General features: G+C 36.4%; 1 protein-coding gene across 11 annotated transcripts in view; it reads right to left on the reverse strand.

Annotated features, from left to right (window-relative positions):
• Positions 1-21,155, reverse strand: part of LOC135224515 (E3 ubiquitin-protein ligase MYCBP2-like) — a 1,655,355-nt gene that overhangs the window by 294,402 nt on the left and 1,339,798 nt on the right. For all 11 annotated transcript variants that reach the window (XM_064263565.1, XM_064263560.1, XM_064263570.1 and 8 more), the window contains one exon: positions 9,400-9,647. In XM_064263565.1, coding sequence (XP_064119635.1) covers positions 9,400-9,647 — 248 coding nt within the window. The remainder of the gene's footprint in view (positions 1-9,399; positions 9,648-21,155) is intronic.

Raw genomic sequence — 21,155 nt, forward strand, 5'->3', positions numbered from 1 at the left:
GTATTTAAAGGCACTTCAGTTTAAGAACTAAAAAGATTAGTTAAATGTCACACAGCTAAAATTCTGTACAGTAAAATATTTTGCTAGGTAAACATTAACTCTGAAAGGTAAAATCTTTTACTAAATAAGCATTTAAACTATTTATTTTACTAAATCAAGATAAGTAAAGCATTATATTTTCCATTAAAATAATTTGCATTCAATGAAATACAACTTTTCTAAATGATAATTCTTGAAATAAAACCATGTGCATCCACAGCATAAACAAGTTTCATAAATGAATAAAGATAAAAAAAATAAGTTCAATAATCATCACGGAAATAGGTTTTAAAATCAATCTAGTGACATGACATAACACTTTAGGAAATATGTTTTATAATAAATCTGGTGACTATATATAACACTTTAACTTATTAACCCTCTTACGCCGACTGGACGTATTTTACGTCAACATTTTTTGTCTCCCGTGTGCCGATTGGACGTATTTTACGTCGACTTACAAAAGTTTTTTTTTAAATTCGCGGAAAAATACTTATAGGCCTACCAGCCTAAAACTTTTGAATCACGCGCCTTGGGGGATGCTGGGAGTTCACAGATCAAGGCGTTGTTTTGTTTACAATCGTTACGAAGCGCGCAAGCGCGAATTTCTTTCTTGCCGCACTAAAAAGTATCTGTGACACATCTCGGAAATTATTTTGTCACTTTGACATAATTTTTGTACCATTGTAAATTAGCCGTTACATGAAGTATTATATATGAAAATGTGCGCATTTTTATGTAGAATACAACAATAAAATACTCATGATTGTAGCTTTTATCAGTTTTGAGATATGTTCATATAAATAACGATAATTGACAAAATTTCAATCCTTGGTCAACTTTGACTCTTCCGAAATGGTCGAAAAACGCAATTGTAAGCTAAAACTCTTATATTTTGGTAATATTCAATCATTTAACTTAATTTTGCAACTAATTGGAAGTCTCTAGCACAATATTCCGATTTATGGTGAATTTATGAAAAAACTTTTTCCTTACGTCCGCGCAGTAACTCTTCCGAAAAAAATCATACATGCGATTGTGGTAATGTTTGCACCATTTTAAAATTATCCGTTATATAAAGTTTTATATATGGATATGTGTGCAATTTCATGCACAATACAACTAAAAACAACCCATGGTTGTAGCTTTTATCAGTTTTGATATATTTTCATATAAATAACGATAAGTGCCAAAATTTCAACCTTCGGTCAACTTTGACTCTACCGAAATGGTCGAAAAACGCAATTGTAAGCTAAAACGCTTATATTCTAGTAATATTCAAGCATTTACCATCATTTTGCAACAAATTGGATGTCTCTAGCACAATATTTCAATTTATGGTGAATTTATGAAAAAAATAACATTTTCTTTACGTCCGCGCGGTAACTCTTCCGAAAAAATCATACGTGCGATTGTGCACCATTTTAAATTAGCCGTTACATAAAGTTTTATATATGAAAATGTGCGCAATTTCATGTAGAATACAACAAAAAATAATTGAAGGTTGTAGCTTTTCTCATTTTTGAAATATTTGCATATAAATCACGATAAATAGAAAAAAAACCATGTTCGGTCAACTTTGACTCTACCGAAATGGTCGAAAAACGCAATTGTAAGCTAAAACTCTTACAGTCTAGTAATATTCAGTCATTTATCTTAATCTTGAAACAAATTCTAAGTCTCTAGCAAAATATTTAAATTTATGGTGAATTTAAAAAGAAATCTTTCCTTCCCTCCGCGCGCGGATTCTCCGCCACAAATCTCCGAAATGCGTATGTACCATTCTCGGAATATTTGCTCCATTTCATATTAGGCATTTCATAGAGTTTTATATATGAAAATGTGCGCAATTTCATGTAGAATAAAACGAAAAATATTTGAAGGTTGTAGCTTTTCTTATTTCCGAAATAATTGCATATAAAAAAAATATATATAAAAAAATTTGACATTCGGTCAACTTTAACTCGTCAGATATGGTCGAAAACTGCAATTGTAAGCTAATACTCTTACAGTATAGTAATATTCAATCATTTGTCTCATTTTGAAGAAATTTGGAAAGTCTCTAGGACAATATTTAGATTTATGGTGAATTTTTGAAAAAAATATTTGTTTACGTCCGTGCGTTACGAATTCATGCATTATTTTGTGATAATATTTTCTCTGTGTTGCTTTTATCGTTTTACAATGTGTTATATACCAAAATGATCGCAATTTAGTGTACATTACAACGAAAAAAAAGTAACTTGTTACCTTTAACTGTTTTGCACACAGCGGGATTTGAATACAAATTTCGTTTTTGCGCTATCATATATCGCATTATTTATATATGATAATGATAGATTTTTTCATTTCTGATGGTTGCATACTAAACTTCAGCCAATGACAAAAAAAGGAGCCAAAAATGAACTCTTAATCTTGAAAACTAAGTGCGCTGTGATTTTTTGAAAAAAATATTTTTTCCACTTCCGCGCTCACTCTGAAACACCTCCGGCACACGGGAGACAATTTTTTTTTTACCGCTTCGGCGTAAGAGGGTTAACAACAACACCCTCATACCAACATTAAACCTCAGTAGATTATATACAGCATGAAATAATTTCAATGTCAATGATTAAAGGGAACAGTTTATTACACAGCAAGTTATTCACCTATTAAAAAAAAAAAAAAATAACTATCCTAACTGGAATTACTTAAGGCACGTACAAACAGTGAAATATGGAAGTCATATGAACAGCATTACTTGAACTCATTAACACTAAACACTGTCGATGAGCTTAAAAAGAGTTTTTTTTCTTGATTCGTAAAGCAGACAAACTCTGATCCTTCTATTTAGTAAACAGTCAAATAATCTGAAATGGCATCCACAGGAAATATGATCTGAGTTGATTCACTTATCGCCAAAACTCAAGTGACCAAACATATCCAACTGACACAGCTAACTAACTCTATTCCAGGCTGGGAAGGTTTTATAATAACTGGCATATTAGCTGTTTAAATTTAATCTTATTTGACTGGCGTGGGCAATACGCAAAGATTCTAAGTTGAGGTGCTCTATATAATAATCAAATGTAGTGATATGGTCACAATACCAGTCCATTTGATTTGCTTATTGGGCTTATTGTTCACAAAGCTGAATACTGAGAGATTTCCTGGGAAGTGAGTTAGGCTTCAATCATGCTGAATCAGCCTTGGTCTTGTATTGTGTTCTGGTGACACCTACAACCCTAGCTTCTTCATGGTAGTTTGTGTTTGACTGATGTACAATATGATACAACTTACTGCTCTTGCTGCAATCTACATAGGATAGGTTGTTTCTTGTATTTGGGTTTTGTTTGTGTTCCAATGGGGAATCTGTCTCCATAGAGGGTAAGGTAGAAGCTAAAGGTCCTGAATAAGCTTGAACATGGGTGGTCTACTGCAAGATTATTTTCTGAGTAGGACTAAAACAAGATGATGTTCCACGCTGAAGCTCCAATGGCAAGCGTCAGCGCAGCATCCAAAACACAGTTAACAAGAGCACTATGATGACAGAGCAAAAGGTCATATCTTGACATGAGTACATTAAGGCTAATGAGGCCACCCATATCAGTGGTAATAGGAAACCAGTGAGTTCAGATGGTGTGATGGTTTGTGTTACCAAACTGCACAAGACTCTTTGAAGTGTACCTTTCAGAAAGCTTGAGAGTTGACTATTCTGGTTTAAACTTAGACATTGTGTTATTAAGTGTAAAACACATCACAAACGTTTTGTCTATTTCAGAAGAATTATTCAACAAATTTTAAAAGCATTCCTTAAATATTTTTGACTGACAAGTCGATGCGTATCTGTCTCCAGATCTTTACACTCATGAATGTTTTTTTCTTTACACTCATAAATGTTTTTTTTTCTTTACACTTATGAATGTTGTTTTTTTATCTTCTGTGGCCACTATTACCTTGGCTGATGAGTCAGAGGATTCGTTATGTGATAAAAAGCTTAGCAAGCAATGTGTCTATGCTTTATGTTCTGCACGCACATGGAAGCTTAAGACTGAAATGATAAAGGGGATAAGCTACACAACCACTGTATCTTTCAGGGATGATGGATAGGATTCTTGTGATTTGATATTACCTTTCAAAGCCTGGTTCATAACCCTTCAAAAGACTGGTTTCATTTCTAGTTCTGCAATGCAGGCATCCTTTATCAAATTTGCAAAATTAGTATTCCCAAAGATCAGTCAGTGGCTCTCCCACACATCAACAATGTGCACCCTTACCAAGTGCTCTACCAACAAGGAATCAAAGGAATTTATTTCTGGTGATAGAAATTAATTTCTTGATGTGGTTCAGATCCCACAAGCAGCTGTAGGTTCCGTTGCTAAATAACCAGTTGTTTCCTGGCCACGTAAAAATATTTAACCCTTCGGGCCAGCCCTCGGAGAGCTGTTAATCAGCTCAGTGGTCTGGTTAAACTAAGATATACTTAACCCTTACCAAGACTTTTTAGCAAGCTTCCTGTGATGTAAAAATAAATATTCACTCTCCCATTATATGATCTGCCACATACCATTGGTTACCTGTTCCTCAATCAACCAAAATCCTCTACTACATACTTGCTGAAACTTACTCTGGATTGGGGCCTCTAGCAACTTCTAACATCATTTAATAGCAAACCACAACACTTGCTAGCCTATAACCTCTTCTTATGATGTTGGCTGGCCAATGCTTCTCTCTCTCTCTCTCCCTCTACATATATTTTCTTGGCCACATTCTGAAGAGTGGACTGATATTTACTTAAGACTATTTTCTATTTAATCTGATATTTACTAAGACTATTTTTTATCTAATCTGATATTTACTTAAGACTATTTTTCATCTAATGTTATGTGCTTATATATATCTGTACTATCCATAACTTGGAATTATCTGTATGCAACCACTGCTCCCTCACTAAACATACGTTTGGTTTGCAACGTTGCATGGATGGAAGAATGTGATGCTGTTAACAGTTCACATAGTACTACACTGATGAAAGGGTACTGTGGGGTATAGACTGGGGTAATCATGGAAGGAAAGATGGGAGGTGGGGGAGAATGAGGAAAATTGAGAGGGCTGGGAGTTTTAGGGACTGTTGTTGGCAAAAAAGCACCATCATATTCCACATCACTTAATTTATCGCCTCTGGGTAGCTGATACACATGCTCCATAACTATGTCAGAAGTTTCATTCTATCATTGGCTGCATGTGTAAGTGTGTAAATCAAGATATTCTCCCACTCAAAAGTTTTCCCCTCTCATTTCCTTTCATCACCCCCACCTTTGATAGATAACTCCAACATTGGCATGACTTTATGAGTGCTTAGGTTTGCAAAAAAGAAAAAAAAACTGGAAAGATTGTTTGTTAACCCTCTTACGCCCAAGCGGTAAAAAAAAAATTGTCTCCCGTGTGCCGGAGGTGTTTCAGAGTGAGCGCGGAAGTGGAAAAAATATTTTTTTCAAAAAATCACAGCGCGCTTAGTTTTCAAGATTAAGAGTTCATTTTTGGCTCCTTTTTTTGTCATTGGCTGAAGTTTAGTATGCAACCATCAAAAATGAAAAAAATTATCATTATCATATATAAATAATGCGATATATGATAGCGTGAAAACAAAATTTCATATATAATTGTATTCAAATCGTGCTGTGCGCAAAACGGTTAAAGGTAACAAGTTACATTTTTTTCGTTGTAATGTACACTAAATTGTGATCATTTTGGTATATAACACATTGTAAAACGATAAAAGCAACACAGAGAAAATATTATCACAAAATAATGCATGAATTCGTAACGCACGGATGTAAACAAATATTTTTTCAAAAATTCACCATAAATCTAAATATTGTCCTAGAGACTTCCAATTTCTTTCAAAATGAAGACAAATGATTGAATATTACTATACTGTAAGAGTATTAGCTTACAATTGCAGTTTTTGACCATATCTGACGAGTTAAAGTTGACCGAAGGTCGAATTTTTTTATATATATATTTTTAATATGCAATTATTTCAGAAATAAGAAAAGCTACAACCTTCAAATATTTTTCGTTTTATTCTACATGAAATTGCGCACATTTTCATATATAAAACTCTATAAAATGCCTAATATGAAATGGAGCAAATATTCCGAGAATGGGACGTACGCATTTCGGAGATTTGTGGCGTAGAATCCGCGCGCGGAGGGAAGGAAAGATTTTTTTTTAAATTCACCATAAATCTAAATATTTTGCTAGAGACTTCGAATTTTTCTCAAAATGAAGATAAATGACTGAATATTACTAGATTGTAAGAGTTTTGGCTTACAATTGCGTTTTTCGACCATTTCGGTAGAGTCAAAGTTGACCGAACGTGGTTTTTTTTCTTTTTATCATGATTTATATGCAAATATTTCAAAAATGAGAAAAGCTACAACCTTCAATTATTTTTTGTTGTATTCTACATGAAATTGCGCACATTTTCATATATAAAACTTTATGTAACGGCTAATTTAAAATGGTGCACAATCGCACGTATGATTTTTTCGGAAGTTACTGCGCGGACGTAAAGAAAATTTTATTTTTTTCATAAATTCACCATAAATCTAAATATTGTGCTAGAGACTTCCAATTTGTTGCAAAATGATGATAAATGCTTTAATATTACTAGTATATAAGCATTTTAGCTTACAATTGCTTTTTTCGACCATTTTGGTAGAGTCAAAGTTGACCGAAGGTTGAAATTTTGGCAATTATCGTTATTTATATGAAAATATATCAAAACTGATAAAAGCTACAACCATGGGTTGTTTTTAGTTGTATTGTGCATGAAATTGCGCACATATCCATATATAAAACTTTATATAACGGCTAATTTTAAAATGGTGCAAACATTACCACAATCGCATGTATGATTTTTTTCGGAAGAGTTACCGCACAGACGTAAGGAAAAAGTTTTTTCATAAATTCACCATAAATCGAAATATTGTGCTAGACTTCCAATTAGTTGCAAAATTAAGTTAAATGATTGAATATTACTAAAATATAAGATTTTTAGCTTACAATTGCATTTTTCGACCATTTCGGTAGAGTCAAAGTTGACCAAAGGTTGAAATTTTGGCAATTATCATTATTTATATGAAAAGATCTCAAAACGGATAAAAGCTACAATCATGAGTATTTTATTGTTGTATTCTACATAAAAATGCGCACATTTTCATATATAATACTTCATGTAACGGCTAATTTACAATGGTACAAAAATTATGTCAAAGTGACGAAATAATTTCCGAAATGTGTCACAGATACTTTTTAGTGCAGCAAGAAAGAAATTCGCGCTTGCGCGCCTGCGTAACGATTGTAAACAAAACAACACCTTGATCCGTGAACTCCCAGCATCCCCCAAGGCGCGTGATTCAAAAGTTTTAGGCTGGTAGGCCTATAAGTATTTTTCCGCGAATTTAAAAAAAAACTTTTGTAAGTCAACGTAAAATACGTCCAGTCGGCACACGGGAGACAAAAAATGTCGACGTAAAATACGTCCAGTCGGCGTAAGCGGGTTAAACAAAATACAAGAAATTAATGTATTTCCTAGCATCAAAGACAGTCCAACCTTGAAGACATACCCTACATTTGAAAAAAAAAATAAATATAAAAATAAGGAGGCAACACTCATGAGTTAACTGCTTTTTATTTTAGTTGGTGTGCTGCACACATTTGACTGTTGCAGTGCATGGAAGAATACGTTTTGTTTTCCAAGCTTTTTGAAGCTGACAACAAAGAACTGAAAAACTTGAACGGAATAATAAGTAATGTAGTATATTGTATAAACTACCCAACCATGTTGTATCACGACTTTTCTTGCCCATCAGTGTCTCAGTCTGTGTGCACAAGTGTATGCGTACAATAAGTTAGTAGAGTAAAAGGAATGAAAGGGGTTGTAGCTATGGGCTGAAGGCACACCACACCACAAAAAATCTCAAGTAATGAATACAGTGTATGGTCCTATGGGGATAGGTTCTATATATGTCTTTTAGCTTAAAATGTAAAAATTGCTGAAAGTATGTACCTAGACAAAAAATTTACTGGAAAAATAAACTGCAATCATTCAATATCTAATGAAAATAGGAAAGGAAAGGTTTTAGAAGCAAAATCAAATTTTACAGATACAGATAATGGTAGCTTTCAAAACTTTACTGAAAAACTATATTAGGAATATTCCAGCTACTCAATCATATGCCACAAATGAAAATAAAAGACTGAAGAAAAACAATCCTCTGTCATTGATACAGTATATAACAGATAAGGATCCCATCACATTATCCCTCTCATACATAATGGTGTAGTTAGAATTTTTATTTTATATGATTACAAAATTCATGAAGGACTTATAGTGGTTTACATCTAATAAACAGTCTTCCAGGGGGACTCGAAGTAGATGATTCATAATGAGAAACTCAAAAAATTTATAGAGAACTTTCATCAAATAGGATTTAGAGAGAGAAAGAAAGAGAGAGAGAGATTGATTTGTTAGTTCTTACTGCCTTCAAAGAGAGAGAGAGAGAGAGAGAGAGAGAGAGAGAGAGAGAGAGAGAGAGAGAGAGAGAGAGAGAGAGAGAGAGAGAGTATGTACAGGATTAAGTAGGCAAAGGAGTCTGAATATATTTGTTTACGTGAGTATTTTAAACTTACTTTATTCGTTATTATGTTTATAATGCTTTTATGCAAAGTGTTGGGCTGCACTACCGGTGATAAATTTGCACACATTCATAAAATTATACGAGACATTCAGGATATAATTTATTTTGAGAGGACAAAATTTATGTTATCATCTTCTTAAAGTACTTCTTCACTACTTCAACCAGGCAACTTAAATATCTTTTAAGAGGTTTGTCAAATACATGGATACGCTGAAAATTAAAATTCTGATCAGTGCACTACTCCCTGCATATTTAAGAAAACTTTTGGCATACACAATTCTAATTGAACTGTCTAGGATCATTTCTACTTATTTAAATCCACTGTAGTACTGCCATTACTAACTATAGATATGCCTTAAAACCCTTACAGACGTATACACAAAAAGGAAACATATCTAATGAAAATCCTGAAAATGCAACCATTAGTATTCTTGAATTTAGTATAACGTAACATAAGAAGCAACTAATAAAAAGTTCCTTTAAATCAAAATTTTCCTAGACAAAATGTTTATCTCATGACCATAAAGAAATTTGCAATAAGAAGTGACATTTTTATTTACCCATATACTACTTCAACTGTTTAAAGGATCTAAAAACAAACCTGAATAAATGAGGAAAAATAGAATTCTCAAAACCTTTCTAGGGAAAAGATATATTAGTAATGGAACCTCACCCTTCTTGGAGTACTAGGAGTTGATGTGGGAAGTGATGATATACTAGGAGAATGAGACATATCTTGTGTAAGGCTTGAAACAAATGCACTGGTGTCACTTAAGGAGTCATTTGCACTGCGTATTGCAGAAGGAGGGCTGCCAGCAGCCCTCTCAGCCACAGTACCAGTACCTGACACTAGTGGAGACACACCAGCAGCGCGTGGAGAACTGTGCAATGGCGAGCTACTAGCACTTTCTCTACCCCGACCTGAGGAATGTTTAACATATTAAGATTTTTTGAGAGGCAAAACATGTAACAGTGTCCTGGTACAATCACACAACAACTATTAAGCTTTGATTATAATTTCTAGGAAAGCATCTTATAGTCAAAACACCTTCTTTAAATTATATTTTGCCATATAATGTTTTATAAGAACTTTATACATTCGTTCTAAAATGTAAAAAATTATACCGTCCCAGGTAATTATTCTTAGATAAAAAAACTCAAATGTTCTGACAAAAATTCATTGAAATGACAAAATTTGAAAGTTAACAATTTCGTTGGCATCCACGTGCTAATGAACACAGTTTATCCACCCTTAACACAGGATACTCTGTTTGTGTGTAATCGAGTTTGAGGTTCAACCTTTACTATTTATATTAAAACTGCTAAATAAATCTATGGAAATTTCAATGTTACACTAATGAAGCTTTGACTGTCTAGCTCCTCTTCACACCCCTTAATTCATGCCTGAGCACACAAGATTCACTCACTCACTCACTCCAGCGGCCTTTGGGCTTCTTGGTGACCCACGGAAAGTTGCAACAGACCTCTCCGTCTCCAATTTTCCCTGTTGAGTGCTGCACCTCTCCAGTTATTCTCAGGATCCTCCACTCCCAATTCTCTTAGATCTATTGACTCACTATCTTTTCATCTCATCTTCAGTCTCTCCACTAGTCTTCTTTCTTCTATTTGATACTTGCATAACTACCTTAGGCACTCTACCCTACTCCATTCTAACAACATGTCCTGCCCAATGTATCCTCTGTGATCTGATATAATTTAAATGGGACCAGCTATTCTCTGCAAAATGTTGTTGAATGGTATATACAAACATTCTACATTTTGTATACCTGTATCTATGAAATCAACATCATCTATAAATGTAAGGACTTAACATTTGTATCCCCAAAGATGACCCCACCTCCAACTTCCTCGATACTCGGAATGATTCTCTAAAATTATATGACAACATTGGAGATACAAAGCATCCATGTTTCAAACCTGTTTTCATTTTAAAACATTCCCTCTATTTCCTTCCCACCTGGACACAACTCTTACTATTCCTTTGACAAGTTTATAAGCTTTAATGGTATACAAAATTTCTTCATAATATATTCCACATTGATGGTCTATGTATGTATAACACTGTAGGGTCCCACATGGATCCCAAACACCTTCATTGCACTGTTCAGCTAATCTCCTCACAACAACAACTCCCAGCCAACAGGTGGACATAAGAAACAGCATGCATCACGCATGTATTGTACATATATCTTCTTTTTTATTTTTATCACATTAAATGTATCATTACACTGGCCTGCGCTGTCTTCAAGGTCTAACATATAATACCTTATTTTAGGCCAGTTTTTTGCACTGAATCCAAAATTCATGCTCATTTTACCCAATCTGATCAAGTGAATGAAATACAGTAGTACCTCGAGATACGAAAGGCTCAACTTACGAAAAACTCGAGATACGAAAGCCAATGCGAAAAATTTTACTACTCTACATACGAAAAGTTTTCAAGATACGAAAGGTTGTTGCTGTAAAGTCCCCAGATTCGCCCAGACCACTGAGAACAATTTTAAAACTCCCGCGCCGCCAACTGAGTAAACTCGCCACCATCCTCCCGCTCTCCCATTGGTTCCTGATGCTAGTCACCCCATAAGGTCCTGCTCTCCTATTGGTCAGCATCTACCCCTTGTGCTTTAAGTATTCTATTGGTAAAAGGATGCTGTAAATTGAAAAACTTATTCATGCAATACATTTAATAAAAAAAACATTAGGTAAAGATAGAATAAAGAATAGAAATGAATGGTTATTATACTGTTTGGTAGTTTCAGTAGTTGAAGAGAGATAATGAAAATTTATGGCTTACTATGTAAAGTGATTGCTTGTCGATCGTTCGATACTCGTAAGTGCTGGATGTAAACAGACGTTTGGAAGCTTTTTTTTGTTTGTTTATTATAGTTAATGATTACTTAATAATTATTTGAAATGAGTACATGCAATACATTTAATAAAAAAAATTGTGAATTAGATATCATAAAATATAAAATAATTCAGACTGCCAACAAATACGTATTTATTAGAATTCTTCTTCTGTTTTATTGTTACGTTACGTATACGTATGTTTCATTATAGCTGTCAGTAACTCGGTATCTCCATTAGGTAAAGATAGAATAAAGAATAGAAATGAATGGTTATTATACTGTTTGGTAGTTTCATTAGTTGAAGAGAGATATTAATGACAATTTATGGCTTACTGTGTGCTAGGAAAAATGATTGCTTGGCGCTCGTTTGATACTCGTAAGACGGGTAAGAGCTGAATGTAAACAATCGATTGGAAGGTTTGTTTTTTGTTTGTTTGTGTATTATAGTTAATGATTAATTAATAATTATTTGAAATGAGTACATACTGACTATTTATACATTTTATTGGCATATTCTAAGCCTTTAGCTCTTAGGTTTAGATGCCAGAATCATAGACTAGGCTACAGTAGCAACCGGTAACATAGGCTAGGCTTATTGCTAAGGGACATATGCTAAAGTCCTAATATATACAGTAAAAATGGGGTTGAACATTAAATGCAGTTGAATATTACTCAAGTATGTACAGTATTTTGCCTTTTTGGAGTCATATTTCTTCCGTCGGATCGGCGTCGTAACCCTAGAACATGTGTTTTAGGCCTGGAAATATAATTTACTGGGGTGTTTTTGGAGGGCTTTGAACGGATTAGCCATTTTACATGTAAAATGTGTTCCAAGATACGAAAAACTCATAATACGAAAGCCGCCTTGGAACGGATTAATTTCGTATCTCGAGGTACCACTGTATTAGTACATTAAAAATATCCTAAATTCCAATCTATTTACAGGTTAATGAAACAATATTGAAAATATTAAGACTGATTTATTCAAAGAAGGTTTACAAAATATTTTGAATAGATAGCAAGAAGAGTATAATGAACTATGGAAGCTACTCATGGATGAATGGTCTCTTCAGGGACTTCTGTTTGTGCTGAGCAGACTCCACATCCCTCTTCAGGCACCAACAATAATCGGCCAGAAAGTAGGCATTCTATCGGTCTTGACAGCATTCCTCTTTAACACTGATATCTTGGTGAACGTGCTCACCCTGTTCTTCACTGAAGTCTCCACAGTTCTCTGGAAAATAGTCCAAATGAGACCGGAGGAAGTGCATTTTCACTGACATGCGCGCACCAAGTTGGCGGAAATTCTCATCAACCACCTCCTGATTCTGGGAACTTCTGTGGTTGCCAAGGAAGTTTGCAATGACTGACTTGGGGACAACCAGGCAGAGAGTTCAGCAGGATTCAGTGCATAATCAAAACTAGCATCCTTGATGAGTTCCCTGTCCAATGCCTTTACAAAGTTCTTCATGAGACAAAGTTTGATGTGGAGGGGTGGAAGCAATATCTTGCTCAGTTCAACCAGCGGGTGGGGACAGAACGTTGCGTGACCCAGGTTTTAATCCTTGTCTTGACAGCCACTCTTGCCTAACAAAATGCTGGTCATCAGCACTGCTATCCCATAAGCACAGAAAGCATGGATACTTTGTGTAACCACCTTGAAGTCCTAGGATGGAGTCCAACAACTTTAAGATCTCCACAGATCAACCATTTACGTTCCTGGTAGTTCAGAGCAGAATACAAGCGTTCCATGCTTTTGTGGGATTCTTTCATTTCAACTTAGTCCCCAACAGGGATCGATGAAAACTTATTTCTGTTATTCAAAAGAACTTCCTTGAGACTTGTTACATGAGTCAATGAAAATTCTCCATTCCATAGCATAATACTTCAGACCAAGTAATTCACTCAGGTCAGCAATATTGTTACAGTAGACCAGTGAAGATGCTTCATTTAAAGTGAAGAATTTTCTAAATTCTCTCTCACAGTCCTGATACCAATAGAAAGTTGTTCCTGGTGCCAGTAGACATTCCTGTCAAAGACGAGAACACAGTAGCTGGGCAGACTCCTTGTAAAGGTTCAGGTCTCACGTCAGATCATTGCGTTCGGCTTGGGTCAAAGGCACCTGTTGGTCGTCCTCTTCTGGCCTGTATGCACCACACTCAGCTGTATCAGTCAATTCACTAGATTCAGAATAAGAACCTGATTCCATGGTGACATTTGGCTCAGGAACAGGAAGATCAGGGCCATGGGGGACTGGCTTTATGGCAGAAGGAACATCAGGGTATTGAACACGGTGCTTGTTCTTGTGATTGATGCCTTTTAGATTTGTCATGCAAAAGTAGCAATCAGTAACGTGATCTTTCCCTTCCCTCCACACCATTGGGACACCAAATGACATACTCTTCCTTTTCTTGCTCCTCCAATCCTGTAAATTCTCTACACATGTTTAGCAGCAGATATAGGGAGTGAATGGTTTATCCTGGTCCTCTAGTTTGACTCCAAAGTAAGCTTGATATGCTTTCTTCACAAATCCATGATTTTTGCTTGATGGTCAGGAAGAACCACATGTCCGCAGATGTTACAGAACCTATTAGGATGGTTTTTACACTTCCAATTCATTTTTATACATATCTAGAACTGAAAAGAGAAATAAAAATAATTATTAAAGGTTACCCACAACCTGTTTTGAAAAAACAAAGCCCATAAACACTTGGATAATTGCAATTTTGGAAAAATATGCTGGAATAGAAATAGACTACGTATATCTTAGAAACCAGACCTGACCCAGGAAAATGAACTGTATTTTTTAATTCAGCATGCATGAAGGGTCCTAAACCAGTTGGAAACCCTTGACCTATGTAAAAAAAAAAAAAGTTTTGTACTGCAGGCCAGTGTTATCATCATACGTATTACAATGTCAGCATTTCAGCCATATGTACCACAACTTCATTCATGTATTCTGTATCAATCCATATGTATATTTCCATCTGTCAACAAACACAAATGAATGTGTATGACCTTTGTTTTTCTTCGCCTAGTGTCAGGCAATTACATTTCTGCTTGCAAGAGCTATTGACCTGTCTGTTGTGTGAATAAATCACTAAGTTTGTGGACACTGCCTCCTAATCCCGCCTTTGCCACATTGGTGACCACGGAGATGACCGACCCAGCCAACCCCAATGATGCCAGCCTCTCGAGTGAGATCATCCCCACCATCTCCATTAATGCCCCACAACCCAGAAGCTTGGTTCTTCAGGGGAGAAACAATCTCCTGATCGAAGAAAATCACCTCCTCAATACGCAAAGCAGACGCCATCCTTGAATTCCTGCCGGGCAATGTCTTCAAGTCACATGATGGGTCGCTGAACTTCAAACCCCTGTCACCTACGAATTGCTGAAGGACCAGCTGAAGTCATTGTTCAACATGCCACCTGCCATAGAGCCAAAAAATTCCTCAACTATGTGGGGGCACCCATAGGAGATGAGCAGCCATCACATCTCTACAAACTGTTGTGGTGGCTCATCATGCTACCCGAGTCCCTAGACCCTGTGATCGGTACTCCTCACAAGACTACCCTGCGAGAGAGGTACTTCTCACAAGACTAACCTGCCAAACAGTGACAGCAATGCCAAATGCCTCCATCAAACCAATCGAAGAATTCCTGAAGTTGGTTGATGCAGTGCACATGACCCACAAGACAGCAGAGCCAACACAGCCACCAACAGCAGCACCACCACCACCACCACGACAGCCCAGCTGTCAACTGACATGAAATGCGACAGCAACCCAAAGGGACCAGCTGCCCCAATCCAAAAACAGAACTTCCCCAAACAATTCATCAAGGGGAAGACCAGTCAGAAGAATTACGAACCACCAGAGGGGACGTGCTACTTTCACTGGAGATTCGACAAGAAAGCCCGAAAGTATGACAAAGGCTGCCTGTTTTAAAAAATCATGCAAGAGGCTCGCACCTGCAACCCAACCAACTAAACATCAGTATTGAGCAGACCGGTTGCCTCATAAGAGAAACTGCACCTGCCCACCACTGTCTTTCTTTCAGGTATGAATGTAGAGGCTTCACATGCTTCTTCTTCATCAGGGATGAAAGATCAGATACAGAATTCCCCGTCGACACCGGAGCATGCAGGTCATTTGTGCCAGCCAGTCCAAATGAACAACTCAAACCCATTCCACCGACAAACCTCCACTTATCCACCGCCTATGGAGCACCACTCAAGATGTACAGGAGGTGGGATATGAACATGCCATTCAATGGGGAATATTACAATTGGACCTTATCATGCCAGATGAGATGATAGCATGTTAGGAGCAGATTTCCTAACAGCACACAACCTGCTAGTAGTGGACATAGTATCAAAACAACGGATCATGTCAAGATTAACAAACCCACTATTTTTCAAGACATTATTATACCACCCAAGTTAAGCAAATATCTGCGTTATCACACCACTCAAAAATGCTTAGGCTATGGCCTCGCTACCTGCTTCAATAGTTAAAACAGTAAAGATGCCCTATCAGTAAAAATTCTTATAGGCTAACTGCCTATTTTAATACTATAGTTCAAACACCAACTACCATGTTTGTGTAAGTTTTATGTCTTTATAATGCTTTAAATTTTGTTTATAAAATCTTTCATATTTTCAGTTTCCTCCTTCATCAGATCTGCAAACAAAAGTATATTGGCTAACAATTCCTCTATTTTCCTGATACGGCTGCTGCACAAAACTATGTATCGTGAATGGATACATTTATGATGAAAAAATCATTTACTGTACTGATATCAGTACTTTACTGTAATATTAATTCATAAAGACAGTAAAATAAATAGTGTATTTTTGTCTTTTGAAAAATGTTCGTCAGAATGTTTACACTGACAATCAGCAGATCGATGCTTATTACCAAAAGAATTATTTATGAAAACAATTTAGTTGCCCCCACAAAAAACAAATTTATCAATAAAATTATTTTTTTTTATTTTGTACATAAAAGTTTATGATACAGTAATTCATATTTCATGGAGAGAGAGAGAGAGAGAGGAGAGAGAGAGAGAGAGAGAGAGAGAGAGAGAGAGAGAATACTCAGACTGGCTTAGAACAAGAATAACAACAATATTGTCTTGTTCACATATGAAATTCGTATTCTAAACATTTTTACAGTGATTAGAGACTTAACATCAGCAGTGATAAAATATTCTCTATAGCTGGTTCACTTAAGGTGGATTCTTGGGTGAGCTCTATGCCTACGAGACGTTTGTTTGGCAGCCGCTGATTGGCTGGAAACTGCCTACCTCCCGGTACCAGCCAATCAGCGGCCGCCAAACAAACATCTCGTAAGCATACGGCTCATCCAAGAATCTACCTTAAGTGAACCAGTTATAGTCATCATATGTGTGATAATCATTGACTCAACTACTAAACTTGTAATGAAGCACAGTTCAGTAAACCATGTGTGAGGTCGCAATGAGACGGAACTGAGTATACTACTGATTTATTACGTTGTTGTTGTCTGAGATTAAGCTGGCCTTATGCCAGCACGGGATCTTGCTCACAGAGTAGCCTGTAGGTCATATGAATATTTTCCAGGTGGAAAGGTGAGTTTTAAGGATATGAGGTGAGCCTTTATTATGATATCAATGGAATATGCAGGTGAAATGATATGATTTTCAAAAGTGAAATGAAAAGTGAACAGGAAAGGTTACAAACCCCTTTAAACCCTATGGTCCACATCAGTAGGATGAAAAGATCGATAGTAGCGAGTACTGGCAAGTCAGAGATAGCCAGTAAGGAAATCGAAAAAGTTATCGTCGTAGAAAAACGGAAAAAAGTGGATCACTCTATGGAGTTCAAGTGCCAAATTTCATTATTCGAGGACAGAAAAAAAAGCACCGATCGTTAGTGATAGAGATCCACTATGATCGTTAGTGGTAGAGATCGATAGATTTATTACCAGGTCACGGAAACGGAGTGCCGACCGCCGAGTCTAGCGACTCACACACAGATAGGGAAGAATTTGTGTTTCTTAGTAGTTAATAAAATGGTAATAACAAAAAACATAATGGGCATACATTGATGAATTATATATTGGCAGAGAGGCCAGGAACTTCTATATACAAACATATACATGTGATTCTTGCTGCTTAGCTAGATAACATACAAGAATGTGATTAGTGGGTAAAGAATGTCTCTACAAGTACTCCCCCCCAAGACAATTATTAATGATTAATGATTAATAATAAATAATTAAATAATGCATAATTAATTATGAATAATTGGAAGAATTGTACAGTTAATCATGACATCTTGTTGGTATCAGTAGCCATCCCCAACTTCTTGATATTTGAGGTTGTGAGGTGGTCTCAACTGTTGAGTCGTTCGGTGGGCCTGCCGGGATGTTGTCCTTCGTCCGGCCCCTGGGACGAGTTCGACCATGTCCCAAGACGTCAGTTCCTTCGCTTGAGGTCTTAGTTTATGGAGGAATTCTCGGACGTCTATCGATCTCTTCCTTGGTCTCATTATCTATCAGGAAAGCTGGCTTTAATCTGTCGACGGATACCCAGTTTTCCCCCCAGTGGATGTCGATGAGGTAGGCCTTTGAGTTTTTTGTGATGACGCGGTATGGGCCTCTGTATGGTCTAGACATGGGCGGGCGGCAGGCATCGTCCCTCAGGAAGACAATTGTGCAGGTTCCTAGGCCTTCTGGTCTGTAGTTATGTGTCCTGTCTGTGAAAGTCTTCCGGCAGGGCGCAAACTCCTTTGCTATTTCCCTTAGTCTTCTGAAGGGCATATCTTGGTCGTCTGGTTCTGTGGGGAAGAATTCAACCGGTACTGCCAATGCTTCCCTGTAGACTTTTTCTGTAGGAGATTCTTCGCCATTTGTTTTTGGTGCTGTTCAAAGTCCTAACAGGACATAGGGTAGCTGTACCTTCCAGTTTTTGTTAGCACACCATGCCATTAGTGACGCTTTTAACAAACAGCAGGCCCTTTCCACCATTCTGTTAGCAGTGAAGTTGTATGCCGATGTGCTGTGGAGTGTTGTCCCCATCAGACGTACCACGGAGACTCAGAGTTCTGACAGGAATTCTGAGCCCCTATCCACAGTGATGTCGTCTGACACACCAAAACAGCTTATCCAACTTGATAGTAGGGCTTCTGCGCAGGTGCTTGTAGATGCTTCTGCCATCGGGGTTGCTTCAGGCAATCTCGCGGACCAGTCTAAGACTGTTAGGATCTATCTGGCACCCCTGATTGTGGCACAGGTCCTACGATGTCCACATGAATGTGCCCGAACCGTCTTCATGATTGAGGAAAGTCTCCGGTACCTGATTATGTGTGCCGGGTGATCTTGCTCATTTGGCACAGTATGCAGTTCTTTGCCCATCTCCGCATGTCCATTTTTATCCCGTGCCACATAAACTTCTAGGTCATCAGGCGCACTGTTGCATGTTCAGATGGATGGGAGATGCCATGGATGATGTCGAATACCTGCTTCCTTCATGATGCAGGTATCAGGGAGTGGGGACAACCTGTGCTGGTGTCACAGAGAAGTGTTGATCCCTGCTCTCCTACTGGCATGTCCTTCCACTTCAGTGTGGTGAGTGCTGTGCAGTAAGCTGGCGTTTTGGGGTCTGTGGCTTGTTCCTTTGCCAGGTCCTCGTAGTCGAAGCCCAGAAGGACCAAATTTATTTCAAGTCCTTGACAGGGCATCGGCTAACTGGTTCTTCTTCCCAGGGGTGTAGCTGATGGTGCACCCAAATTCAGATATAGCGGCCAAGTGCCGCTGCTGTCTTGCCGACCATTTGTCTTCCCCACTTTGTGAAAGCATGTACCAAACGCTTGTGGCCCATCAGGATGGTGAAGGGGCTGTGTGTAGGAGATATTTGAAGTGTTGCACGGCCTGGCAGATTGCCAGCACTTTCCTGTCGAATAGACTATAGCGGGTCTTGGGCGGCTTCAACTTGCGGCTGAAAGGAGCGAGCGGGCGGGGGACCTAACCACTATCTGCTCCATATAAGTATATATATATATATAATTATAATAGCCCTCCAATCATTATGTAGCAATTATGATTACACACCTATTATTGTGTATGACCTTAGCATCCTCTATTGATTGTTGATCGTAGCGTACATCATGTATGAAATTACCTCTTGTTTTTCACGTATGTAATCCTTGGAAATGTTTACTTCCAAGCTGTACAGTTAATACATTGAGTTCATTATCTGGTGGCTTATGATTCATTTGTTCTTTGCAATAATTATGTGGTTATTTGTTATTATTTTTATTATTATATATTCGGACGTGATTTTCAGTAAGTAAATTTTTGTTTGATTTTAAATTTAGTTTGATAATTCACCTTGCATATCTACTTTACCTACATGAAGTGTTGACCTCATCACTGAGAACTGATGAATAGTTCAAGTGGAAAGCTGAAGTTGTGACAATATATATATATATATATATATATATATATATATATATATATATATATATATATATATATATATATATATATATATATATATATATATAATATATATATACATATATATATATATATATATATATATATATATATATATATATATATATACATATATATATATATATATATATATATACACATATACATACATATATATATCATATATATATATATATATATATATATATATTGTATATATATATATATATATATATATGTATATATATATATATATATATATATATATATATATATATATATATATATATATATATATATATGTGATGAAGAGCCAAGTAACTGGTTACTACACTTACCAATTATTGAATATTACCTCACCACAGCCAGACACTTGAACCTTCATCACTGGTAAAATATGACTGAATACTCTAAAGGCAACAGTGATCTCTTGAACAACATACCAGTGTTGCAGAAAATCAGCCTAAGTTCATTAAAATAGGTGTGAGGTAATCTTATATGTAATTAAATTAATTAAAGGGCATCACTCGATCAACAACTTTAAAGTTCTAAGTATTTCCCTGATTTTAAAAGTCTAAGGACTTCCCTGGTTCTAACTCACTTCAATTAAATTGAAGGAAAACAGCTCATTACCACTCTATGTTTCTACCTAAACAAAATTAAATATACTGGTGAAAAAGAAATCATTTAGAAAAATTTTGAATAAAAAAATTTATTATCAAACTCAAATTAACCCTCTAACGCCGAAGCGGTCAACAAAAAATTGTCTCCCGTGCGCCGGAGGTGTTTCAGAGTGAGCGCGGAAGCGGAAAAAATATTTTTTTCAAAAAATCACAGCGCGCTTAGTTTTCAAGATTAAGAGTTCATTTTTGGCTCCTTTTTTTGTCATTGGCTGAAGTTTAGTATGCAACCATCAGAAATGAAAAAATTATCATTATCATATATAAATAATGCGATATATGATAGTGCAAAAACGAAATTTCATATATAATTGTATTCAAATCGCGCTGTGCGCAAAACGGTTAAAGGTAATAAGTTATTTTTTTTTCGTTGTAATTTACACTAAATTGCAATCAT

The sequence above is a fragment of the Macrobrachium nipponense genome, chromosome 12 (genome assembly GCF_015104395.2).
Source record: "Macrobrachium nipponense isolate FS-2020 chromosome 12, ASM1510439v2, whole genome shotgun sequence".
In the NCBI taxonomy this organism is placed as follows: domain Eukaryota; kingdom Metazoa; phylum Arthropoda; class Malacostraca; order Decapoda; family Palaemonidae; genus Macrobrachium; species Macrobrachium nipponense.